General features: G+C 36.2%; 1 protein-coding gene across 2 annotated transcripts in view; it reads right to left on the bottom strand.

The window, feature by feature from the left end:
• Positions 1-25,944, bottom strand: part of OTOGL (otogelin like) — a 142,915-nt gene that overhangs the window by 44,230 nt on the left and 72,741 nt on the right. For both annotated transcript variants that reach the window (XM_057742453.1, XM_057742452.1), the window contains 10 exons: positions 23,165-23,314; positions 20,944-21,063; positions 18,158-18,274; positions 17,099-17,255; positions 16,408-16,434; positions 11,600-11,767; positions 9,518-9,796; positions 6,100-6,217; positions 1,808-1,887; positions 1,432-1,500 (listed from right to left, as the gene is read on the bottom strand). In XM_057742453.1, coding sequence (XP_057598436.1) covers positions 1,432-1,500; positions 1,808-1,887; positions 6,100-6,217; positions 9,518-9,796; positions 11,600-11,767; positions 16,408-16,434; positions 17,099-17,255; positions 18,158-18,274; positions 20,944-21,063; positions 23,165-23,314 — 1,285 coding nt within the window. The remainder of the gene's footprint in view (positions 1-1,431; positions 1,501-1,807; positions 1,888-6,099; positions 6,218-9,517; positions 9,797-11,599; positions 11,768-16,407; positions 16,435-17,098; positions 17,256-18,157; positions 18,275-20,943; positions 21,064-23,164; positions 23,315-25,944) is intronic.

The following is a 25,944-nucleotide window of genomic DNA, read 5'->3' on the forward strand; positions in this document are numbered from 1 at the left end:
ACTACTGATTTGGGGGGATATTACAGAATGCAAAGTAGACAGTGGTACTTAGAGGAATTAACAGCGTATGTCCCAGATTTAGTACATGCAGTGTTATTCTAGACTTATTCACTTCCTAGATTAAACAACGTAGAGAAAATACCACCAGCCCCTCTAAAAATATGCTTTAAACTATATTAAATTCACTGATGCCTAAAATTTCACAGCAGTAGAGTAATTCCTCATCTCTACCGTGATGATAACAAGACCCTTCTCATAGCATTCTCATAAAGATTACATGCAAAGTCCTTACTCCAATGCCTGACACATAGTAAGTATTCAGTAAATGGCAGCTATTAAGAATGGGAGTAGTAGTGATGATTGTAGTGATACTAATATTTGGAAGATGTTACAGGACTTATTAAAATTCTCCAATGGTTTGCCATGGCCTTCAGAAAAAAAAAAAATCCAAGTTTCCTATCACGGACCGTTTGTGATCTGGCCTCTAAAAATCTCTTCCACCCCATCTCTTGGCACAATTCCCCCACGCTGCACTCTCAGGCTGCACTGACCTGCTTGAAGCCCCTCTGTGTGACAGGTTCCCTCTCAGTTCCAGGCCTCTGCACACGCACACACTTCTTCCATCTCCTAGCCATCTACCCCGACCTTCTGTTACCCAACTGAGACAACACCTCCAAAATACCCACACTGACCACACCTCCAAAATAAGTATAAGACCCCTCCTGCTTACTGCTTGTACTTACTCCTATTGTAATACCACAACAGCCTGTGGACTATTAGCTGTTCTAGGGTTGGGGCTGTGACTCATTCACCATTCTCCCTTCCTCCCCCCCTCGCCACCCCCAGTGTCAGGACTGTGCCTGGCAGTGTTGACACTCAGTTAAAGCTTGTCAAACAAATTAAAAGAATAAATATCTGCATTTTTCTAAATTATAACCTCAGGAGATATCATACATTAAGTCTGTCAAGCCTCACTGTGAGTGGATTTGTTCAGTCCTTTCCTGAGGCGAGTTTCACAGTGTGGGAGTGAAGTGAGGGTCTGAGCCCACAACGCCTCCTCCAGAGGCTGGGCGAGAACACAGGAATGAGAATAAAAGTGCTTAACGGATGACTTCATTTGCCTTAAAGTCTCTTCAGTGTCAACTTAGTCACTGTAAAAATTTAATCAGGATTTATTAAAAGCTAAATTCTAGGCAAAAATGTGAGGGAAGTTCTTCTTATCTATACTAACTGAAATGGGACAGAGGTGGACCAAATGCAGAAGCCATTCTGAAAATGTGGCTTGTTGATCCAGTGAACAGCTACTTAGTGAGACAAAAGTGACTGCTGGGTTCTCTAGTGGATGAGATAGTACTAACACCAGCAGCTGTTAAGTGTGCCAAGATTTAAATTACATAATGCTAAGTTTAGAGTCTAAAATTGTAAAAATACCTGTAAATGTGGGTAGAGATGGCTCACCAGGTGAAATTAATGCTGGTTCTGTGGGAATCAGAGGTATGCCTACAAAGAAACAAAGATACTCTTCTTTAATCTGTTTTTCTTAAAGTGAAGCCCACAAAGTTCATATAAGGATGCTTAACTTTAAGGAAAATGTTTTGGGAGAGAGGATGCAGGAGGAATGTTAGAGGAAAGACTTACATGGTTTAAAAAGTAATTCATAACAAAAAGACTTTGAAAAGGACAATGAAGAAGAATCTTATGAAGGTTTATTATCTGTCTAAAACTGCTGTTTGTAATCATTTGCCACCATATAAAAATATTCAAGTATTTTACTTTTCAGAATAAATTAAGTAAGGTTCACACTTACAGTCTTCTGGATAAACACATTTGAGAGTGACTTCATCTAGGATCATATTTTTAGGGCAGTACGGCAAGCATCCTTCAACTCTTTACATGAAAAAAAATTAAAGTAAGAAAAACTTTTAATATAAAAATATATTACATTTAATATATGCAACTAAGATACAGTTTTCCTAAAATTCTTCTATTCTCCTTGTCAAGCACTAAGGACTGTGCCATTTGTTATTATTCCATCATACCTCATTGTGTGAATCACAAGCTAGAGGATGATAAAGCAATATTCATGATTGAGGCAGAATTTGAACACAGAACATTCAAAACATACACTTACGTTTGGGATACACTAAGGCCGTGTTCTATAAATTAGTGGAAATGCAGAAGAATCACTCGTGATTTTTCTCTGTATTCATTATACTGTTACTTTCCTATACTCCCCCACGTATAAGCAGATAGACACATTCTTCGAATACTCCTAAGGATGTTGGTAGCACAAGAACAGAATGTTCAGTGGCTCTCCCTGCCTGTTATTAAGCCCTGACGTCGCTGAACAGTAAGTAGAAGTCTCTGGGCGGCAGAGATGCAGGGGAGACACGGTTGCTCTTCCTTGAGGGCAGGGAGCCGGGGATGGCAGCGGCTGCCGCTGTCAAGAGCCTCAGGGCCTGTGCCCAGAACAGCAGCAGTGCTCTGGGAGGAGACGGCTGTATGTGAGCCTAAGGAGACTCAATTTCAAGCCCCCAAACATCTGGTCTTCTGTGTGGCACGTGACCAATCGAGAGGCCCAAATTTCAAGACGCATGGGCTTGGGAATAGTGTGCCAAAAGCAGGCAGGACCACCCTGAATGTTTTTCCTCTGAGTGAAGCCAAGATAATGACTGAGATTAAATCTTCCTTCTTATCCAGCTGGGGCTCAGAGTCCCATTTATTCTGATTCAAAAGAAATATATCCTTCATGTACAACCAATTATGAGAGTCATACATACTAGAGAGAATTAATGTACATATAGTTTTTTTTTTTTTTTTTTTTTTTTTTTGGCACACGGGCTTAGTTGCTCTGCGGCATGTGGGATCTTCCTGGAGCTGGGATCAAACCCGTGACCTCTGCATTGGCAGGCGGATTCTTAACCACTGCGCCACCTAGGAAGCCCTTTTTTTTTTTTTTTTGGTACATATAGTTTTTAAAAGGCTTGCTTATCCGCCTATCAAATAATCAAATATTGCTTATCTGCAGGCTACCATATTACTTTTAATATTGTAAAACATTTCCAATTGCCTTATCTATAAGTAAAAAATATTGGACCAAAAATACTCACAGCCCCTTTCCAATTTAGTGTGGAAATGAATTAACTTGACATAGGGGCATGTGTTGCCACCAGAGGGCACTTGTTCACGGAAGAAATCCAGAACCAAAAAAAGCTAATTTCTCTTTCAACAGGAGACCCTTTGGCCATCTCTTGGATACTTCCTTCACAAATTTTTTTAAAAAACATTAACAGCTCAGCTTACAAGACCAATTATTTATTTCACAAAATGAACTTAAATAATAAAATTTTAACCAGTATAAGATCTTCCTATCCTACTCTAAACTCTGTCAAGCAAAACAGAAAAAGTAAAGTTACTAGATTACTGAAAATACTAAGGCCAGTTCGTTATCCTCAAATTAAATAAACATCATTTTTTATGCAACTCAATCATTTTGCAATTGCTTTATGCAAGTCAAAAACACAGCTATCCTTTTAAAATATCTTCCAAATATCAACGCAATAGCTTGTTCCTTTAAAATGTTGTCATGTTGCACACAGCAGGGTCCAATCTAGTCGACTTCTGACTCATAAATATGCCTTAGATGCAGAACAGTTCTTATAATAGGTATATTACATAATAGGAACAACTCTACTTACGTATGGGCTCTGTGGTATGCTAGTTGGCATCTTTGCTCATAAAAGCTCTCATTTCCACTAGATATTTTTATTTTCAACACGTGCTAAGTGCCAGAAACTGAAATCATCCAGAGCAAGTGTGGTGGCTCTGTTGGGGACTTGGAGGAGGGGTGCAGGGCTATGCTGACATGCCAACTCAGTCCTCGAGTCTCCCCTCAGGACTGCAAGGACCAGGAGGAGCCATAATGAGGTGCCTCAGCCCAAGGAACGGGAAGAAGGAGAAAGGAAATACTGATGAAGACAGAGATGAGAAACAGCTTGGCAGGGGCGAAGTCTCATCCTGAGTCTCTTCTTGCATTCTAACCATACCGAAAAAGAAACTTCAAGGGCGCTACAGACCAAACAATGGAAGCACTGAGGATGTGGGTTCAGCCACCCTGGAGACTGGGAATGGCACAAGAAATAAACTAGCCAAAGGCCACTTCAAAATATAGCTCCATTTCCTCCCCAGTCCAGGGCTGGCCTTGCCCCCTCTTCCCTTCTTCCTCCCTGATGTGCTCTTCTACCGATGGGGCCCCTCTTACTCCCGCTCTTCCTGATGGCTCCCGGTAGAGACAGGAAATAGGTTTGTGAATGTGAGGGGTCCCAGGGAATGCTGAAGACTTCTTTTCAGAAAGAATTGGCTGTTTTTATTCTTAAGAAAATAAACAGAAATATCATTTCCTTCTCTTTGTTTCTATAGCACTTATTACCCAGCAGGATGTAGTTGTTCAAACTCTGGGTCTGCTGCCTGCAAACTGTGTGGTCTGAGGCAAGTTGCTTAATTTCTCTGTGCCTTGGTTTGTTTTCTCTTCTGAAAACGGGAATAATGAGATTCCTGATTTTATATCACTTAGCACAGTGTGTGTCATGCTGCAAATACTTCAATGTGCTAGTTGCTATAGTGGTTATTCCTCCAGCCCTCTTTCCCCTGTATTGTCAATTATCTGCTATTGTTCCTGTCTTCTTCCTAAAGACTGTGAGCTCCTTGCAGTAGGGGCTCCATCTTATTTATTTATATGTCAGAACCTTTTGTAGTGCAGTGTTTGTTGTGGAGCAGAAGCTCATAAATGACTAATGGAAAATGATTCTTTTAAAAATATTCCCTCCTACTACTGTTGCATTTCTCTGTTCTCCTTTACAACAAAATTCCTTTAAAAAAAAAAGCTCTTACATTGCTTATCTCCATGTTGCCTCTGCCTATTTTCCAGATCACCAAATCCAATGCACAATTTTCAGTCTCAAATTTAAAATCCTCAAAACCAAATTCCTGACTTTTCCTCCAAGCCGCTCCTCCTAACATCTTCCTTATCTCAGTAAATGGCAACTCAGCCCTTCCATTAAATCGAATCATTCAGGTTTGTTGATATTTGACCAGTTTTGACCACAAAAAAATAGTGATTTCATATGATTCTGAAACCTACAAAATGCTGAGACCTGGAGTCCTTAACTCCTCTTTCTTTCATAATTGACATTAAATCTATCAGCATCCTTTATAGCCCTAAGTCCAAAATATACCCAGAATCTGTTCACTTCCCACATAACCTCCAGGGCTACCAACCTAGTTAAATCCCCTTCATGTCTTGTGTGTATTACTGCCCAGTTCTGCCCTTGTTCTTCCCCTTTCCAAAAGTCAGTGCAATAGCCAGTGTAAACATTGTAAAGGATCATGTCACTTCTCTGCCCAAAATACAGCAGGACATCACTCAGAGAAAAAGACAAAATCCTCACAACAGGCTACAAGGCCCTATATGATTTGCCCTCCACCATGTTTCTCTGGTCTCTTCTCCTACCTCTCTCAAGTTTGTTCACTTTGCTCCAACTAAGTGGCCTCCTTGCTCATCCTCAAATACACCAAACACATTCCCATCCCAGGACCTTTACACTTGCCTCAGACTGCAAGGCTCTTTCGCCAGATACCTACGTGGCTAGCCCCTCACTTCCTTCACGTCTCTTACTGGATGTCGCCTTGTCAGCCCGTTCCTCTCTGACCACCCTGTATTCAGGAGCAAACACACACACACCTGCCTATGCTCCCTGCTTCCCTTCCCTTCCTTTATTTTTCTCCATAATACATGAGTCCATCTAACAATATATTGCATTATATATTTACATTTTCATTTTTCATTCTCTGCCTCATTGCAACAAAATGTGTAAGCTACAGAAGGTAAACACTTTGTCCAGTAGTGTATCCCTAGCAGCTAGAAGAATTGCTGGCCTATAGCAGACACTCAATAACTATTGTGTGAATAAAACGAAATAAATTCATGAATGAGTACCTAGAACAAATTATTTTTGAGAATTTTTTTAATCTAAAAAAAATCACTGAGACCAGAATCTACTAATGCTAGAATCTGTCAATTAATGGTTAAACATGACTTACGGTGGAAGAAATTTGCACGCTAGTGCTTCAGGGTCACTACACGTTTTAAAACAGGGAGTGGCACAAGGTTCGTATCTCCATTCACACATCCTCCTGTAAGGCACTGCTGCCTGCATTTCTGGAGAAAAATGAAATTTAGATTGTGTATATTTTTAGTGGACAGCTTGAAAAATAATGATTTATGACAGTAAAATTTAGGGTTTGATCCTTCTTTGATTACAATGCTATGGAAAAGACAGGGCTGGGGGGAGAGCCTTGTAATTGCTTGGTAATCAAAGCATTTCATGCTCAAATATCAAAATGTTAGTTTATCTTCAAATATTTAAAAAAGCGAGAGATGGAGGCCAAGGAAAATTCTAAATCTTCTTCCTTTCTTTATGTTTACTAGGGGTTTATTGATCTACATATCATGATAATAGCATACACTTGTTTGGAATTTTAATTTTTGCAAAATAACTTTTTGTTCATCATTTTATCTTATCCTTGCAACAACCCTGTGGAGTGGGTATTATCTCCATTTTATAAATGAAGAAATTGAGGCTAACAGGAGACAAGTGACTTGCCAAAGTCAAACAATTAGAAAAATGGCAAGGCCAAAGACACACTGCCTAACATCAGACTTGAGGAGAACACTCCTTTGTTCTTCTCACAGAATTTAGCTCATTGCCTTGTACGTGGTAAGTATTATTTGATGACAAAAATGAATGAATAGGTTTTAATAATACATGCTTGCAGTTATAAAAACCTTCCTTGATTGATTTTCTCCTGGAAACTCTGCTAATATTTTCCCCTTCCCACATCATAGACCAGGCCTTTGGCAGCAGTCCAAAACTATCTCTGAAGCCAAGAGCTCCATAAGGGAGAAAGCCCAGGAAACAGGTTGTGTTTCTTGGATTTTGGATAAAGAATTCAATTCCAAGGTATGAGAAGGAAAAGAAGGCTGTCTAGAAGACATCTATGCATCTAAATATTAAGATAATCAGAGGCAAGGATAGATAATGGAGAAAAGGCAGCCTCTTCGATAAGTGGTGCTGGGAAAACTGGACAGCTACGTGTAAAAGAATGAAATTAGAACCCTCCCTAACATCATACACAAAAATAAACTCAAAATGGGTTAAAGACCTAAATGTAAGGCCAGACACTATAAAACTCCTAGAGGAAACACAGGAAGAACACTCTTCAACGTAAATCACAGCAAGATCTTTTTTGATCCACCCCCTAGAGTAATGGAAATAAAAACAAAAATAAATAAGTGGGAGGGACCTAATGAAACTTCAAAGCTTCTGCACGGCAAAGGAAACTATAAGCAAGACAAAAAGACAACCCTTAGAATGGGAGAAAATATTTGCAAACGAATCAACAGACAAAGGATTAATCTCCAAAATATATAAACAGTTTATCCAGCTCAAAATCAAAAAAAACAAACAACCCAATCAAAAAATGGGCAGAAGACCTAAACAGGCATTTCTCCAAAGAAGACATACAGATGGCCAAGAGGCACATGAAAAACTGCTCAACATCACTAATTATTAGAGAAATGCAAATCAAAACTACAATGAGGTATCACCTCATACCAGTTAGAATGGGCATCATCAGAAAATCTACAAACAGTAAATGCTGGAGAGGGTGTGGAGAAAAGGGAACGCTCTTGCACTGTTGGTGGGAATGTAAATTGATACAGCCACTATGGAGAACAGTATGGAGGTTCCTTGAAAAACTAAAAATAGAGTTACCATATGACCCAGCACTCCCACTACTGGGCATATACCCAGAGAAAACCATAATTCAAAGAGACACATGCACTCCAATGTTCACTGCAGCACTATTTACAATAGCCAGGACATGGAAGCAACCTAAATGTCCATCAACAGATGAATGGATAAAAAAGATGTGGTACATATATACAATGGAATATTACTCAGCTGTAAAAAGCAATGAAACTGGGACATTTGTAGAGACATGGATGGACCTAGAGATTGTCATACAGAGTGAAGTGAGTCAGAAAGAAAAACAAATATCATATATTAACACATATATGCAGAATATAGAAAAATGGTACAGATCAACCGGTTTGCAAGGCAGAAATAGAGACACAGGTGTAGAGAACAAACATATGGACAGCAAGTGGGGAAAGCGGGGAGGGTTGGGGGGGAATGAATTGGGAGCCTGGGATACCAAATTGTACACTGTAAATATATGCAGTTTATTGTATGTTAACTGTATCTCAATAAAAGTTATAAAAAAAATTTTTTCCTTATCACAATTAAAAATAAATGAATGAATAAATAAATATTAAGATAATCGTTAGACCTGCGTTACTAGAATCATGGGTCATGAGAGAAGGTTGGTTCCAAGACTAGAACAAACCCCTAGTGTCTCCTAGGTTTGGGAAGCCCACAAAGATGATTTTCTGAGATTTTGATGATGCTGTTGGCTGCAATTGTCCCAAGCTCAGGTAGGGCCACTGGGTCTGGTTCTAATGGAGCAGATTTGCATATTGGAGGGGAAATAGAGGCTTGCAAAATTCAGGTGTTAAGTAAATTCAAGTAAAAATATCACACTCATTCTATAGAATGTTGTATAGGCATGTCAGTGCCTCTTTTTCTCATGAGTCCAGGAACCCCATTCAACAGGCAAAAATTTGAAGCTCAGTTTGAATTTTCTAAAATCCAAAGAGATATATAGAAATTTATCCGCAATAACAACAACAAAAAAGGTAAATGATTAGCTCTCTTAGACTGACTTAGAAGAGTTGGTTAGAATGAAAAAAATTTGTTTGGGAGACCCAAGGCAGATATTGAGCACTTAGGTTTTGAAAATAAAGCATGACTTTTAAACACTGGATGAGGCAGTGAGGATTCCTCTCTGAAATTTAGAAAATTCAATAGCTATAAAACTGTAAGGATCTCTAGAAATAAGACCAGGATTCTGCTGAACCAGAAACATCTTCTAGAGGTCAGTGGAACCAGACTCCATAGCATTCAAAGAACAGAGATAAACCCATTGTCTTTATCATTAAGAATCAGACTATATGAGAAGTTGCCTTCTATGAAAGAAAAAGTAGATACAAAACTAGACAACATGGAGATATAGGTAAGCTCTATTTCCAAAGCCCAGCCAGCAATGAAAGTAATCATTGAGGCAATCATAAAAAAATAACATCATTTAAGGCTATACTAAACAGTACCACATTAACTTATACAATACAATAACCCTATAAAGTAGGTATCATTATTTCTCCCATTTTACAGATGTGTAAACTGAGGGACAGAGAAGTTAAGAAACTTACTAAGGTCATAAAAGGTCATATGACTAATTATACACATTAAAAATGATTTTTAAATTAAAACCTAATAAATATTCTGCCATTATTTAAATTATCTACTTAATCTGTATTTGAAGATCTCAGGAAACATACCTTCTATGCTGAAGCTGCTTAATTGTTTAAATTCTTCAGAATCATCATATTTTGATGCTTTGGCACTAGAATCTGTCAATGTGATGAAAAAGCCTTTCTTGCAGTATAACTCAAAAGCACTGTAACCAGGAATCCAGAGGCCCTGATGGTGAAAAAATGTGGCTCTTCGATGAAAGGCTGAATTCGCCTCCCACAGTTTCAAACCGAGAGTGTCATCGTCGTGGACGTAGAGAAAGTAGTTTGGCCTTTCAGCAGATTCCAAGGAAACAAGTGCCAATGCTGTAACACAGAGCAGTCTGTTTGACAAGTCCCTGGGTTCTCTGGAGAAGGTGGGCCATCAGCACTGGCATTATAAAATTCATTTACAAAGTTGACAAAAATAGAACAGCACAATTGTCATACATAGTTAATGCCAATCTCAAAGATTTCAGAAATGAATTATAAGATCTCTAAAGGAAAAAACAGTATTTTAATGCAATGCATAAAGTGACAGCTCCAAAAAGAATCAGTCTTTGATAGTTCTATTTTTTAAATAATTGATCATGTCCTTGGGGAAAAAAAGTAAATATCAACTTAGAACCTCAGAAGGTACAATTTCATAGAAATAGTTGAACAAATTAATTGGACATACATTTGTTCTTGCAAGCTTTAACATTTTCAAATGTACAAAATCGACAAACGGCTAAACTGGATAATAGAAAAGAAAAAGAAGAGAAACAGATCAATTTAGACATGCCACTGCATTTCGATATTGCTGGGTTCTTAATGAGCAGATGTTCTTGCAAGTGATTTTACTGCATTAAGAAAAGACTATTTGCTCAACATTACTACTTCCCAAGAGATGATGAAAAAGCTAATGAACAACGACAAAGCATTTGAGAAGTGTCATGCTTTTTTTGTTATGTGCTTTACAAGTTTCCCTTATATTTGTAAAACCCACAGTATGTTTCTTAATTGAGATTTTTTAGGTTTAATTTCTTCAGGACTTAATTCCTTAATTTAAATCTATTAGGATTTTTCTATTAAAAACATTAATTATTATAAATTATACAATAAAGAGCTCTCTCAAATCCAATAAATGATCCCAAAGGCATTTATTGTGTCCTAAAACTTACAAACCCCTCTGCTGAGCACTGGAAGATGCAAAGAAGAATGAAAAAAAAATATTATAAGAGAAAAAATATATAACTAATATATAAATTAGAACTTGAGACTGAGCACTGGAAAATGCAAAGAATAAAAAAAATTTTATAAGAGAAAAAATATATAACTAATATATAAATTAGAACTGTGATAGGTGCTTTCACAGATTAAAAAGAACTAAAAGAGCTCTTTTTGTAAGAATTAAGCAATTTATTTTAACTGGAAAATCAGGAGATTTCTCTGAATAAGTGAAAGTTAAGTCGGATTCATTCACTCATTTCCTAAGTTTGTAGAACACACCATGCATGGTTCTAAGTAGGGTTAGAACAGTAACAATGTAGCCTGAACATCATGGATCAGAAGGGAACACTAACCCACTAACCACTTGACAGAATAGGTGCCAAGTGGAAACGACCAGTATAGATCTATGGGGCAAACCAATAAATGTGGGGCCAGGTACCAAGACAGATAAAGCCATGTAAGTATAACAGACTGTCAGTGACTATCTAGACTTTGATCATTCTCTTAATTTAACTTCCTTGATAGTAAATCACAACTTTTTTCTTTTATTTTAATCTGGCATTAAAATCTTTCACATGTTAATTATCAGTAGAATATTTTTCAAAAATTTCAAATTAAGTTCTGTGTTTAATACTATGAAAATTGAAGCTGTGCTTTATTTGGGACCAAGAACTCGACTGAACAATTGCAATTCTAATTGCACCTATGTATGCCAATAGATAAACAAAGAAATGATTTTATATACAAAAGAGACAGCTGGTTCATGTACCAGTACCTTATTTTATTTCAAATCCTTTAGAGCACCTAGAAAAATGCCATAAACATATTAGATTCCCCAATTAGTATTTACTGAGAGAATAAGTGAAAAAAAGGTCAATGGAAACTAAATTCTTATTTTCAGTTGGAAATTATACTTACATGATGCCTTCTCTTTGAAAAGGCCTGGCGTGATCATAAAATTAAAAAATAAATTGCCATGAATACTAGCTCTTGGCAGAGAGAAAATGCTTCTACTGGTCATATTGGCCCCCAGAATAAGGCCAGTCTGCCCATAACTTGCCAGCATATACGGTCCTTCTCCAAGCCCTAGTTAAATGCAAATGAGAGAATTATAAGTTGGCATATACAATGTCATTTTACTTATGCTATTATTTCCATGCACTTAAATGGTTTCATATAAAGTAGAAAATATTTATTATAGTAAAAAAACTAGTTAGTGTAGAACCAAACCTGAAACTCGATCAAAACAAACTTCATCTTATAAAGAAAAGTGTATAAATTATTTTTAACATTCACTGATATTTAAAATAAATTGATGCTTTAAATTTTATGATAATAGGTCCGATTTACCTTCAACCCAATCTCTATGACGTTTAATATTTTAAAATAAGTGAGGTAATATAAAACTTTGAGGTTTCTTCTGAATTATCTAAATTACATAATTATTAGCTGTGTACTTTTTACAGGTATATGTAGATATTTATGTTGTAGGTTACATAAAATGCTAGTATAGGTGTGACAGGTGGTTTCATAAAAGATCAATCTGGTGGTTCTCAGAGAATATCACCGTTCCTCTTTTCTCTAATCTCAAGGACAGTTTCCCTTTCGCAGCCTACTCTTGAGATGGAGGGAAAAAAATTCAAAGAAATCTGCAACCTGGGTGTTTTCCCTTTCAAGATGAAGACCAGGCCTAAGAGAAGGGAAGAAAATAATTGAATTAGAGGAAGGAGAGCAAGAACCAAAATTTCCCTCATGAGGACCAGGAGAAGGGGTAGGGATTATAGGATGAGTTATCTTCAAGTGCTGTCCCATCCACTGACTCATCGCCTGAGACACTTCACCATTGAGCAGCTAGGGACACTTCTAAGCCATGAGGAAAGAGCTTTAGGAGGGACTCAGACACCTTAAGTACACCTGGAGATTTGAAAAACTTTGCCCCCACACCAAGATGGAATTGAGCAGATACAGTGAAGAATTTTCCTATGAGCCTAGCAGCAATGGACTCCCCACCACTGTTACAAATATATACCACGCACAGTTTCTCTACGAGCCAAAATCTACAGCATCCAAAGAGAGCTATAGCATTAGTCTCCACCACTTACTAGCTATTTTCTAAGAAAGACAGGAGTAACATAAACTTTCAAGATGAAAATATACAATTTAGACTCATGTGAATATGTAAATAATGTAAAAATAGGTATATAAACATGTAAATTACGAGATACAATTCAAAATGAAGAAGACATATACAACTACAGTTTGTGGGCTTCAAGCACCCTCACATATGTCCAAGAGATGAATAGAAGAAAGGAGATAGACTATGAAACAAAATATTCTCTCCCCTACTGCACAAGTACCTTCCTACAGCAACCTGAAGAGACCACTGGCATCTGAGAAATCCATTTGTATAAAAATTAAAAGCTTCTGAATTGACTCCCAGTTGTGTCTGAATTGTTTTCCTGCATTTTCACTAGCAATTGAGAGGCAAAAGTCATTGACTTTATCATTAATTTTCTGCTGGGAGAATTATAATTTCACTGTCTACTAAAAGCAATCATTTCCTGTAGTGATTATTTAAACACAGAATTAAGCATATCTGATCTAATAAAATCGCTCTGAACTTAAACCTTGTATAACAATTTTTAGCGGGATCTTGAAGTCCTTACTTCCTATAGCAATAGAATCTTTATATTTTTAACACATGCCTTAAAAATGAGGATATTATAGACAATCATTTTGTAAAGGATTACTGAACTTTTCTTAGCAGTAACCTCTGAATTTTCCTACTTTTAAAAAATGTTTCCTCCTACAAAACCACGATCGTTTCTCTCTGCATTTGCTTTGAATAATTTAAGTATTTTAATAACATAGTGTCCAGAGAAAAATGCCAGCTATGAATGTCCAAAGAAGACTAGGTAGGTTTACAATAGTTGTGAAATTGAGATGAAACAAATTAAGAATACTCATTTAAAATGACTTTCTTTTTATTACTGTCAACAATTTCCACAATTCTTTATTCCCCTTCAATTATCTACCTTCATTGCATTACTTTCACAATCTTTTACTCTTCTTGGCAGGTTGACTCTGTTCCCTATTCCTTTGATCATAGGAAATAGAATCTCTGTCACTCACAGGTCTCATGAAGGCCAAATGCCCTGTGTTCACCCTCTGAATACTAACAATACAATATTACAAATGAAACTAGAAGAACTGGTTTAAAGAATCTTGTAACACATTAGAAAAAAGAACCATCACTAGAAGTGCAGCAGACTTATTGACAAAAAGCAAAATGTACCAAGCAGCAAGAGGTAGAAATTCAATATTCATAGAAAATTCTGCTTGTTTCCAAGGGACTGCAGAAGGAACTCCAGTACAAGTACAAAGGCACAGATGGAGATTTTCACAGCAGAGCTGTGTGAGGCAGGAATGCTTAAGTGAGGAAGTTACTGGAGCATTTTCTCACATTGCTGTCTGTGTACATTGTGTAGAGCACACGATAACGATGTACGGTGATCTTTCCTAGACTAGAATGTGCTAACCATAACTAGGCAGTGTGGCATGGAGATCAAGCTCGTTGGTTCTGAACTTAGATTATTTATAAATCTATTTACCACATTTTGGCTAAATAACTTTGAGCAAGGTATTTAAGTCATCTGTGCCTCAATTTTCTCCTTTGTAAAGTGTTAACAATAATAAATTATGTCTTTCAGGCATATTTTGAAGCATAAATTGTATAATATAGGTACAGTTAACACAACAAAAGCTATTGTTATTATTAGGTACTTAATATTAGGCAATCAGGACTTCCTAGGTGGCGCAGTGGGTAAGAATCCGCCTGCCAATGCAGGACACATGGGTTCGATCCCTGCTCCAGGAAGATCCCACATGCCACGGAGCATCTAAGCCCATGAGCCACAACTATGGAGCCTGTGTATTGCAACTACTGAAGCCCACATGCCCAGAGCCCGTGCTCTGCAACAACAGAAGCCACCGCAATGAGGAAACCGTGCACTGCAATGAAGAATAGCCCCCGCTAGCCGCAACTAGAGAAAGCCCGTGTGCAGCAACAAAGACCCAATGCAGCCAATAAATAAATACATACATAAATTTATAAAACAAAACACAGTAGTCAGGTAACAAGTTATACAACCTTACAAGAATGTTCCAGAATACGGGAACTTCAACAGAGCAAACAACCTGGTTTCTTAAACCTACTGCAAAGGAGTTGGGGGGCGGGGGTGGGGTTGGTAGGGGAGACTCCACAGAGAGAAGCAATTCAGAGATTAAGACAGAAATGAGACACGGCAACCAAATGTACTATGTGAACTTGTTTAGAAACTGGAGGTTAAAAAAATATATATATATATATATATATATATTATGCAATCAGTCTCATCTTAAGCATGGAATCCAGAGTACTGATGTGGAGTGGGTGTGGGTGGGGGTGGGGGGAAGGTGTGTGTTTAAAATCCTGAACAGGAAATATGTTTGGTTTAGATTTTCTTTAACAAACATAGAATTTTTTTTAATGTTGGATTTTTTTCCTCTTCAAACTTCCATAGATATAACAGACACAACCAAAGACTAAAATGCCCATTTTCTTTTTAATTCATCATCTGTATTTTACTAAAATTTTCTGGCTTTCTTTGCACTTTTATAGCTGACAGACTTCTCCCTGGCTCCATAAGTCACCAAAAACACTCTGGATTGGTTGTTTGGGTTTTTCTTCAATGGATCAGCTTCCTATAACTACTACTCTAACCTACTCATCGTGGGATTTTGTCCAGTTACTGACAAAATGGACACCTCCCCTGATCATCTTATTTGTCTGAATTATGTTTAAGCAGCTATGTCTTCCTCATTAAATAGGTTTGACCAAAAAGCAGGCTTTAATTCTTCTAATGTCTGGCATTTTCAATGAGGATATAATTCTCTGTCTCTTACATCTATGCCTTAGTTTTAGGCAGTGCCTCCTCTTAGACTTGCTGTTGTAAATCTGAATACTTGGGGGACTGGGCGATTTTCATTATTGCTAAATCAGTAAGTTCTCATTCTGATAACATATAAATAATTATTTTGCCTAAAATGATGGCTAAATAAATTCCTATATTATAGTTTGTTTCTTTGATTTCCACAGCATAATAAAAGTTTGAATAATGTCCATATTTATTCATAATGGTAAAAGGTATGCATTTGGTATATGTCTTTCATCCTTTTTACCTAAAAAATTAGCTAGCTTTACTCATTCATTCATTCATGTTATTCAAAACCTACTGAGAGCCTCCTAGGTGCTGAGAACTTAGTTACAACACTTTTATCTTCCAGGCAATACATTTTAACACAAATACTTAGAAATTTAGATACATCTTAGAAGGCAATGGCTTTCACTGAGTCATACAGTTGACACTTGAACAACATGGGTTTGAACTGTGCAAGTCCACTTACATGCAGGTTTGTTTCAATAGTAAATACTACAGTACGACACAGTCCGCGGCTGGTTGAATCTGAGGATGCAGGCCTGCGGATACGGAGGGTGACCATAAATCATAAGTGGGTTTCGAATTGCACAGATGGCTGGTGCCCCTAACCCCTCCGTGGTCAAGGGTTAACTGTATGACAAATTATGAACTATTCATACTTTGTTCCCAGCAAAATGGTTCAAAAATATTGAATCTGAAGATACATTTAATAGAATACTATAGTGATACTCTTTAAATGTCACATACCTTCATTGTAATATTCACAATCAAGGGCTAAAAGGAAAAAAGAAGAAATGTTAAACTAAATAAGACTCTGACCACTTACCTGAATATGTGCAAGATGTGGTTTATCAATGACCAAAACTGAGAATGACATCATTATTTGGGAATTTTCTCTGAGCAAAGAAGAGTCTTTAAGAGTGCTGTGTAACAATTCACTACATTTCCTAAGATTATTTACTAGGTAGGCAAATATATCTGCCAATTTATAAACATCCACTAAAAGTGTTAAAACCATAAGCTGTTCATCAGATGATGTACTATTTACACAAGTAAATGAAAAGTTTAGAGTCAAATCCGAACACAAATTCAAAATGACGTTTTTAAAACTACATTTCTTATCATTAAAACAGTGGAATTTCACAGCCATAAGAGAAATAGTCATGAACAATATCTCCTAAGAAAGCATATAAATAATTTATAGTTCAAATGTTACAGTGATAACAGTCAAACACAGAACAGAAAAACTTACTTCAAAGTTTCTTTTATAAATCCTTTAGCTACACTACAATTATCTGCATCGTCAAAAGAATATAAAACTTAGCCATCTTGAATAAATTCTATTTCCATGAGTCCATGGTATCACTGCGAAGGGAAGACAATATGAATCTCTTCATAAGGTTCCCACCTAATGACGATGCTCTAAGAGGGTACTCACAACAAACAGTAGATGACCTCCAGTGAACAGAAACCCCCTCCTGACAGCACCTGTACGCATACGCTGCCACGCTTGTGCAGAAACACTCACAGTCTCCACCGAGGTTACAGTTACAAGTGTCTTCGTGACAATTTTTGGCAAAAGAAGTAACGTCAATCTGAAAATGAAGTGAAAGATCAATTAATTTCAAAAAGTACTAACTACAATTGATTAAAATTCAACCTTCTGAAAGAAAACTAACTGGTAGATTTTCTAAATTTTCTATTATCAGCGTAACACTGCCACCTAGAGAGTTCTCAATATCTCAGAATTCTATTTGTCCAAAGGAAAAAGGAATTTATTAGGCCAATGTAAGATCAAAGAACTAGCAAAACAGGGAATGGGACTAACAAACAAATATAATTTCAGCATCTGCAATACAACAGATTAATATCTGTAGAAGCTCATTTTTTCCTTATTGACATATTCGCATGGCATTAAAAGAATGTTCTGTTTCCAAATGTACTTTTTTTTTTTTTCCCAAATGTACTTTTACTTAGTTTTTAATAATATCTTAAACTATTTTTAAAACTTCTGTTGGGACCTAAAATTATTACGTTGGAAAGACATTTAGAAAGTTAAATTTCTAAGTAAATTACATTCCATCTCGGGATGTGCTTCTAAAACCATTTTAAATGTGTCACTATACTTTGAAACTATACTTTGGGTTAAGGAGAAGAATGCTCATTTGGTAGTATCCTCTGAAGAAAAATAAGCATATATGTCTTTGATCGGTCATGTATGGCTTTGGTGATGGATGTAAAAATGTTTCATAAACTGAAACAGATCATTAACAAATATTATGTACGCTGTCAAATAAGATAGAGTGAGGAAGAATGTAAAACAACTAAACGTGCCAGTTCTACAGAAAAACAAACTACCAAATTTGTCTTCTAACAAGAGTTAAGTAGTATACCTGCAAAGCCAATGGGTAGCTAAATTATTTGTCCTGTTCATCTCAATATTACAGATACAGCAGTACTTGTTTACATTGGAAAGTTTAGTAAAGCATTCATTTACCACATTGCGACAAGGAGCAAAAACATCACTGTACAAAATGGAGCATTCTTTCTTGGCATAAGGAAATTTGTTTTGATGTGCCTCACAGGGTTTAAATGATTCACTTGGGGTTTCACACTATGGAAAAAAAGGGAGAAGAGAGTTTTTAAGGGGTGATTTCTGAAGCTGAAACCAGAGTAACCTAATCTGACTTCATCCACTACAATCATATCTAATATATTCTCATTCTTTTAGACAGACTACCTAATGCACCTGTGCTGAGCCAACTCAGTGTTAATAATATATATTATTTTTGAAAGAAACTAAATTTACTATTAAAATCATGAAAGTATTACAGAGCGAAGGCAAGTAATTTTTAAACTGTCAAGTGTAGCATTACATGATTAAAATAATTACTTAAGCAAATTATTCTCATTTCTTTAATTTTCACCTCTTTCTTTTCTGTCACAAGCCGTCCTCTGAGGAGTTGCATATACGCAAGTGTCTACAGGCTCACCTCCCATATACTTAACAATCTGGTCTCTGCCTCTTCTAATCCATCTCCCTGAAACTGGCCTGGAGAAGGTCATCACTGATCTCCTTGTTACTAAATATAAGGGCAACTTTTCAGTCTTCATCTCGCTTGACCTTTTGCTATCCTTCATTCTGTTTAATACTTAGCCCTCCTTACATGTCTCACATGTGTTTCTGGTGGCACCATTTTCTGCTGGGTTTCCTCCTAATTCATTTGCTGCTACTCCCCATCCTCCATCCACTGCCCTTCTCTGCAAGACTTGATCTTCAAATCTCTATTTTTTTCATTCTATACATGTCTCATGCCTTTAGCAACCTGAATATAATAGTAACTGCCAAATCCATATTTCCAGCTCATATCTCTTTTCTGAAATCTCAGAACTTGGACATTTCCACATAAATATCTGTCACTTCTCTCTCAACACATTCTAAACTGTACTTATCTTTATACCATTGTCCTGTCCCCACTGTCCCCTACCACCCACTTTCCTCCTGGAAGAGCACCAGTGTCTACCCAATAAGCCAGGAAGACAGGAGATTTTCCTGAATTCTCCAAATTCATCCTTCCTTAGGCAGTCCTTGCAACAGATGCTGATGTTTCAGATGTCTCTCAAATTTAGGTAATTTTTAAAATCTTCAATGATTTAACATGTCTTAGCTGGATTATAAGAGCGTCACTAGTTTAGGGCCTTGGGGCTCAGATCCTAGCACACATATCTTGCAGCTCTATACTTTGCATTCCAGCCATTCCCTACTTCAAACCTTCCACCAGAGCCATATTGAACTTCTTAAAACTCCTGTTAGGCACCATACTGACTCGTCTTCCTGACACCTTCTAAAGGGCTGCTCCCTCCTTTGCCGCTACACCCCTTCCCATCATCTTTACTTTTACAGCTCCTATGAGTCCTGTAGGAGTCTGCTCAATGGCGCCCTCTTCAGGAACCTTCCTCTGACCATCACGAACTCCATGTTGCATACACCTCTATCAAAGCACCTGTCTCATATTTCCATTGTTAATTTTTCTACCTCATCTGCTAAACTAGACTCTAAATTCCTAAGGGCAGTGGCTATGTTTTAATAATATTATGTGTTCATATATCCTGGAAAACATTAACTAGAACGTACTGAATTAAATTTACTTTTATTTTCAGCTTTGTCCATTAGGTATAAATGAGTCTAAAATTCTTTGATTAGTCCAAATATTTAAGTATTATTATAAATTAAATATTCCTTAATTCATTTTATATTTTGAAAATAAAATCTTTATACTTTCCAGGGTAGACCACAATGAAAAATACTGCTTAAATTTTACTAAATTAGGTGAACGTTTAACTCCAATCCTTTTTAAATTTTTTAAAGAGATTTAGATATTAGTAAATTAGGCAAAATAGTAAAGCAACTAACCAGATAGTAACCAACCAGAAAATTGTAGTTGCAGACACTACTTTCAGTTAGAAAAAAAAAAAAAAAAAAAAACAGGCTAAAAAAAAAAGTAGAAGAAAAAAGTGGAACAAATTTCCAGTTTGACTCTGTTTTCTGAGTTATTTCACTATTTCTCAGATTGTATCCCATAGAAAACTATTTCCTTAAGAACTAATACACAAAAACGTAAGTTGTGTCAGTAAATCTGGGAATCCCTTCAAACACATCCCTCTCTTAGAGGCATATAATGCCTCAAGAAATCCTTCAAAAAAGAAATACGCCTGACTTAATTCATTCTAACTGCTCCCAAAGGTAGTTGGCCACAAATCCACTCCCTACCCCTCCCCATCCCACATGGGGGATGTCTGGAAAACAAATGTTAAGAAATTCTGCCTTCATTTATTCATTACCTTGAGTTGACAAAAGTTATATCATTAGAAATACAAATAACGTTGAAAGAGCATTTTGCAATGAAAGGAAAAGCATGAGATTAGAATATGTGAATTTGAAAGTCACTCCTGCTGCTTTCTGGATACGTAATATTAGACAAGACATTTAACCTTCCTGAGCCTCAATTTCTTCATCTATAACATGGAGTCAACACCCTTCACGTTACAGGACTGTCACAAGGATTACATGAGAAGTTAAATGTGAAAGAAGTTTGAGTTTGTCAACAATGAAATACTACACAAATATTACATAAAATAGTATACCTGAATAAATTTTTTTATAAGAACAAAATGTTTTAGTAGATAAATACGCCAAAAAGCGTTTGTTTAGTTGCCAAAAAGCGTTTGTTTAGTGGATAATTACGCCAAAAGGCGTTTGTTTAGTTCTAAAATTCCACTTACCTGTCCTAATGCCCAACTGTCTCCAAATACCTGGGCATTTCTCACTTCTAAGTTGTTGGATGTGGTCATATCATTTGAAGTACATTTGTCAAAGTTTCCACATAATCCTGATAATTTGTTCTAAAGTAGAAGAAAATTACCATGAAATATTTTATATTCATTTCAACATTTAAAGACTAATTAATATTCACTAAAATTTTCAAGAGATTTAAAATAGACATTTTAGGAATTTCCACAATAACCATTCAAAAATGTTTCAAGAAGGTGGAATTTCATGTCATTTAATTATAATTAACAGTTATTTTAGATTCTCAAAAATGTTTTCCATCCCCCAAATTTTATCTATCCACACTTACCATTGTCTTAGCATTGATATAACCAATAATATAAGTAACTTTGAAAAGTATAACGCAAACACTACAGTGTTTGTACAAATATAATACAAACACTACGGGACTTCCTCAGTGGCGCAGTGGTTAAGAATCCACCTGCCAATGCAGGGGACACGGGTTTGATCCCTGCTCCAGGAGGATCCCACATGCCGCAGAGCAACTAAGCCCGTGTGCCACAACTATTGAGGCTGTGTGTTGCAACTACTGAAGCCCTCGCACCTAGATCCTGCGCTCCACAACAAGAGAAGCCTGCACACCACAATGAAGAGTAGCCTCCGCTCGGCACAACTACAGAAAGCCCATGTGCAGCAACGAAGACCCAATGCAGCGAATAAATAAATAAATGTATACAAATACTACAGTATATGTCTGCGTGTATACACATATGTGTGCATATATATACATGTTCTGTATATATTTACATGCTAGTGATGAAAGACCCACCTCTTGTTATGTTTAAGGTTTCGTAACACTATAAATGTTGAAACCATAAAAATAATTTATCTTTCTTTAGGTCAGACTTTGAAACGGCAAAACACTCAAAGCATAACTTTTAAAGAAAAATTTAACTTTATACTCATATATCATGCCACCATGAGACACAATAAACGAAATCCACATTTTACCTAATTTTTATAAAGTTTGTTATGGGTTATGCAGTGGTTACTGCAAGTGCCACATGGATTATTCACATCAACAAAATCCATTGCATTTTCTCAAATAATGTGAAAAACTTTACTCTTGGGGAAGAAGGTGGATTGAAAGAGCCTAACTTTTAAAATCTGTGTATATTTCATAGTTTTATGAAAATTTGTTATTACTGTCCCCATTTTTCCCTAACTTGCCACAGATTATATCCATGAGTCTCAATTTCAACTTCACATAAAATGGATTTTTAAAACTATATCAACGTTTCAAAAACAAGCTTAATGTATAAATTTTAAATGTTTAATAAATTTTTAAATATCTAAAATAATAAAAATATTTAATGATATTTAGTACAATATTTAATAGTAAACTAATTAAAACAATGTAAAATATAAATTGACAAAAATTGTAAACAACACAGATTGAATCTTCAACCATTAATGGATAAAACTAGTACATCCATACAACAGAGTACCACTCAGCAGTATACAGGAACAGCTAATTCATTCAACAATATGGATGAATCTTGAATGTATTTTGCCAGGTCAAAGAAGCCAGGTCCAAAAGCCTATATGTGGCATGATTTCATTTCTACTGTATCCAGAAAAGGCAAAACTACGCAGATGGAAAATAGATCAGTGGTTGCCAGGGGTGAGGGGCTAGAAGTAGGAGTTGACGGTAAAGGGACAACACGGGAGAAAGCTTGAGCATTGATGGATCTGTTCTATCTAGAATTGTGGTGGTGGATATACAACTCCATGCATTTGTTAAAATCCATGGAACTGTAGACCATAAAAGGAAATTATTTAACATTTTTTTAGAATTTTAGTGTATGTAAACAAAAACTGTTCAGAATGTGGAGGAAAAGATGGAATGCAAGCTGTAATAAATGAGTCTATTATGAACATATCACCTAACCATGCTGCTGAGAGTGGGAAAAAAGAAGCTGACCTAGGTAACTTTGGAATAGTGGATACTGTAAGGTTGAGATAAAAATGAGCTGTATACAGCACATGGTAAAGTTGTTCTTCTCTGGGGTCTGAGTTAGTAATTCTGATAATATAACTTATTTCTTAAAGGAAAAACATCAATCATTTTATTTCTGTAAAACATCAAAAAGGTAAATGTAATTTCATTTTTCGCATCTCATTTGGATTTACCTACCGAATAGGTTGACTTACCTTCCACTGTGGTCCAACTTTGATATGGATGGTTGTCTTTTTATCCCAAAGAATAGTGATGTCTTTCTCTGGAAAGTGTACTACCATGTAGTACCCTGCCTTCCAAAGCTGGTATGTTGGTTTATTTTCCAGAAAAAAACCTGATCGTTTCTTAAAAAGAAAAAATATAATAAGAAGAAAATGAATTTCTGGCTTTCTCACCAAAATGTAAACATTAATTAAGTTAATATCCATCAATAAGTATCTATGTACTAGTATTTTTGCTTAGCCCTGTCTTCCCTGAATTTTGTAGTGAAACACAGAACAAATGCATGAAATAGGAAAAACATAAAATTGGCAACAAGATATAAACTGGTAGATAGACTCAACGTGGATAAATGAGCAAAAGGAAAAAGGTATTTTAGTTATAGAGAAGAGCACAAATGAGGCATGGAGTACATTAGGGGGATATACCTGCTGATCCAGAAATTCTATACTGATGGTGAATAAATACGACTGAGTACTAAAAATGTATGACTTTACCTGCACAAATGAAAAACAAAAGCACAAAGTGTGTGTGTGCGTGTGTGTGTGTGTGTTAAAAATACATGAGTTTCTCTCTCTAGAAAGAGAGAAATAGGTGTTAAGGAGGATGGGGAAATGAATTTCCATCAAAGGGACTTAGGAAGCCTCCTTGCAAGAGGTGGGACATATATTACTGATCTGTAAGAGGTCGTAATAGGAAGATATAAAGGGCTGGAAATGAGAATGAGGAAGAAATCATTCCAAGCAAAGGGAATCAGTTGAATAAAGGCTTAGGGGCAGGAAGTTCAAGATTTGTTCTGTACTGAGGAGAGCACCAGAGATCTAGAGCACGGATTCGTGATAAACATAGTCTGAGACCTTTTGCCATCAAGATCCCATTACAGCCAATGGCTAGTATTCCATGTGCAAAATGTCCTTGATAAAGGCTTTTGAATGTCAAGTGACAGACCATGTTTGTATATTAAAAGAAAATAATGTGTGTGCTAGAAAGAATAATAGCAGGGAGAAACTAGAGATGGAACCCATTGGGAAAATTAAGAGTACCTTTAACCTAAAGTAAGAATATGTAATGTTCTTTATGGGCAAGAGCTATACCCTATAAAAGATTATGCTGAATTTGACATTGAAATTAACTCACATAATAACTTTAAAAATATATGGTTAAGTCGAAGTAAATAAGAACAAATTTAACCAGAAGCAAAATAAAAATTGTAAAGGAGATATGAAATCCTTTGGTTATTTTTCTCCCCCAAGTAATAACAAAAGCATAATTTGGAAACACTGTACTAGAATGCACATTTTTATAAATATTTTATAGGGCAAATTAAATAAACTCAGTCATATCCCTAAGGAATTTTCAGTCTCCTTGATCAAGCTTATACTTGTAAGTGCTCAGTATATTGTACAGGACAGTATATATTGTTAATGGACTCTACCTAACCTCATTCCCTTCTACTTTCAAGTGCCAAGTTGGAGTTATGGGGCAATGATCTCAGTACCTGTGAGGGTCTGCACTCAACCTGGAAGTATCCTGTGTCCAAGTGAGCAAGGTATTAAATAATAAAGAAAAAACACCATGACAGGTCAAGAAGGATTAAAAAACAAAGGAAAAAAATTTTCCCTGTTTTGATCAAAGGGCTCTACATTTTCATTTTTCACTAGGTCCATAAAATGTGTAGCCTGCCAGGCCCCATATCACTCTCTGCCATAGAACCTATTTTTATTGTTTTGATTACACTTTTCAGGACCTTTCTATTATCTGATTTGTCTTTGGCTTTATTATTTATCTTCCACCCTATGTAAACGTTAGCTCCTAGAAAGATGTGCTTTGTCAAGTTTATGGCAGTATCTGCAGCTTCTAGATCAAGGGTAACTCATATATTTTTAACACGTTCCTGCACTGGCCTGTTCTTAGTTCTCAGCTTACAGCCTGAACAGTAATAATCAAAGCAAGGAAGTGAAATGTTTGTGGCTTATAGCTTCTTTTCCATCTATGAAATACTTTTTCATGTATTTTCCTATTAAACTTCCCTCAGACTGGTTGATACATCACTAGAACATAAAATAAATTTTTGGATAAGATTATTGGACTTCCTTCAGGTTGGTTTTGTATTAGTTATCCTGATGTAAAAGCACATCCGGTCTATTTGCCTGTAGAGCTAAATCATTCATTTTTATTAGACAGGGCAGTTTGCTACAAGAGAACAATAATCTTTGGTCAAAAGGAGATACTGTACTCCTTCCTTTTCAGATTAGGAAGTACAGATGTTTCTCCACATAAGAGTGGGGTATTATAAATTGCCCAAAATACAGACCTCCACTTTAGAGGAGAATTATAGCACTGCAAGTAAACTCTAGTGATGTTAGAAAAATAAGTTATAAAAGTAGAGAATTAAAACTTTTAAAATACAGCTTAAACTCATAAAATGTTTATATCCTACATATTTGATAAAATTAGAATTGTACATTTATTAAAAAAAAAAATAACAGCTTTCTTTTCTTTCCCCTGAATGAGCAATCCAACTGCCATAAAATAAATGGTGCTTATTTTCACTTCTGATGCTCAAGAAAAAATATTAGCCAGAGATTTTTTAGGGTCAAATTATCTTTATGATTTTTCTTCATCTTACTTTATACTTCACAACTGATATGAAGGAGATTCATCAACACCTGCATTCAGGTGAAAATTGGAAGCTGAAAGTTACACAGAGCTGCAATTACCACTTCAAAAATGTGTCAAACCCAGTCTTTATAAG

Source organism: Hippopotamus amphibius, chromosome 7 (assembly GCF_030028045.1).
Source record: "Hippopotamus amphibius kiboko isolate mHipAmp2 chromosome 7, mHipAmp2.hap2, whole genome shotgun sequence".
Lineage (NCBI taxonomy): Eukaryota > Metazoa > Chordata > Mammalia > Artiodactyla > Hippopotamidae > Hippopotamus > Hippopotamus amphibius.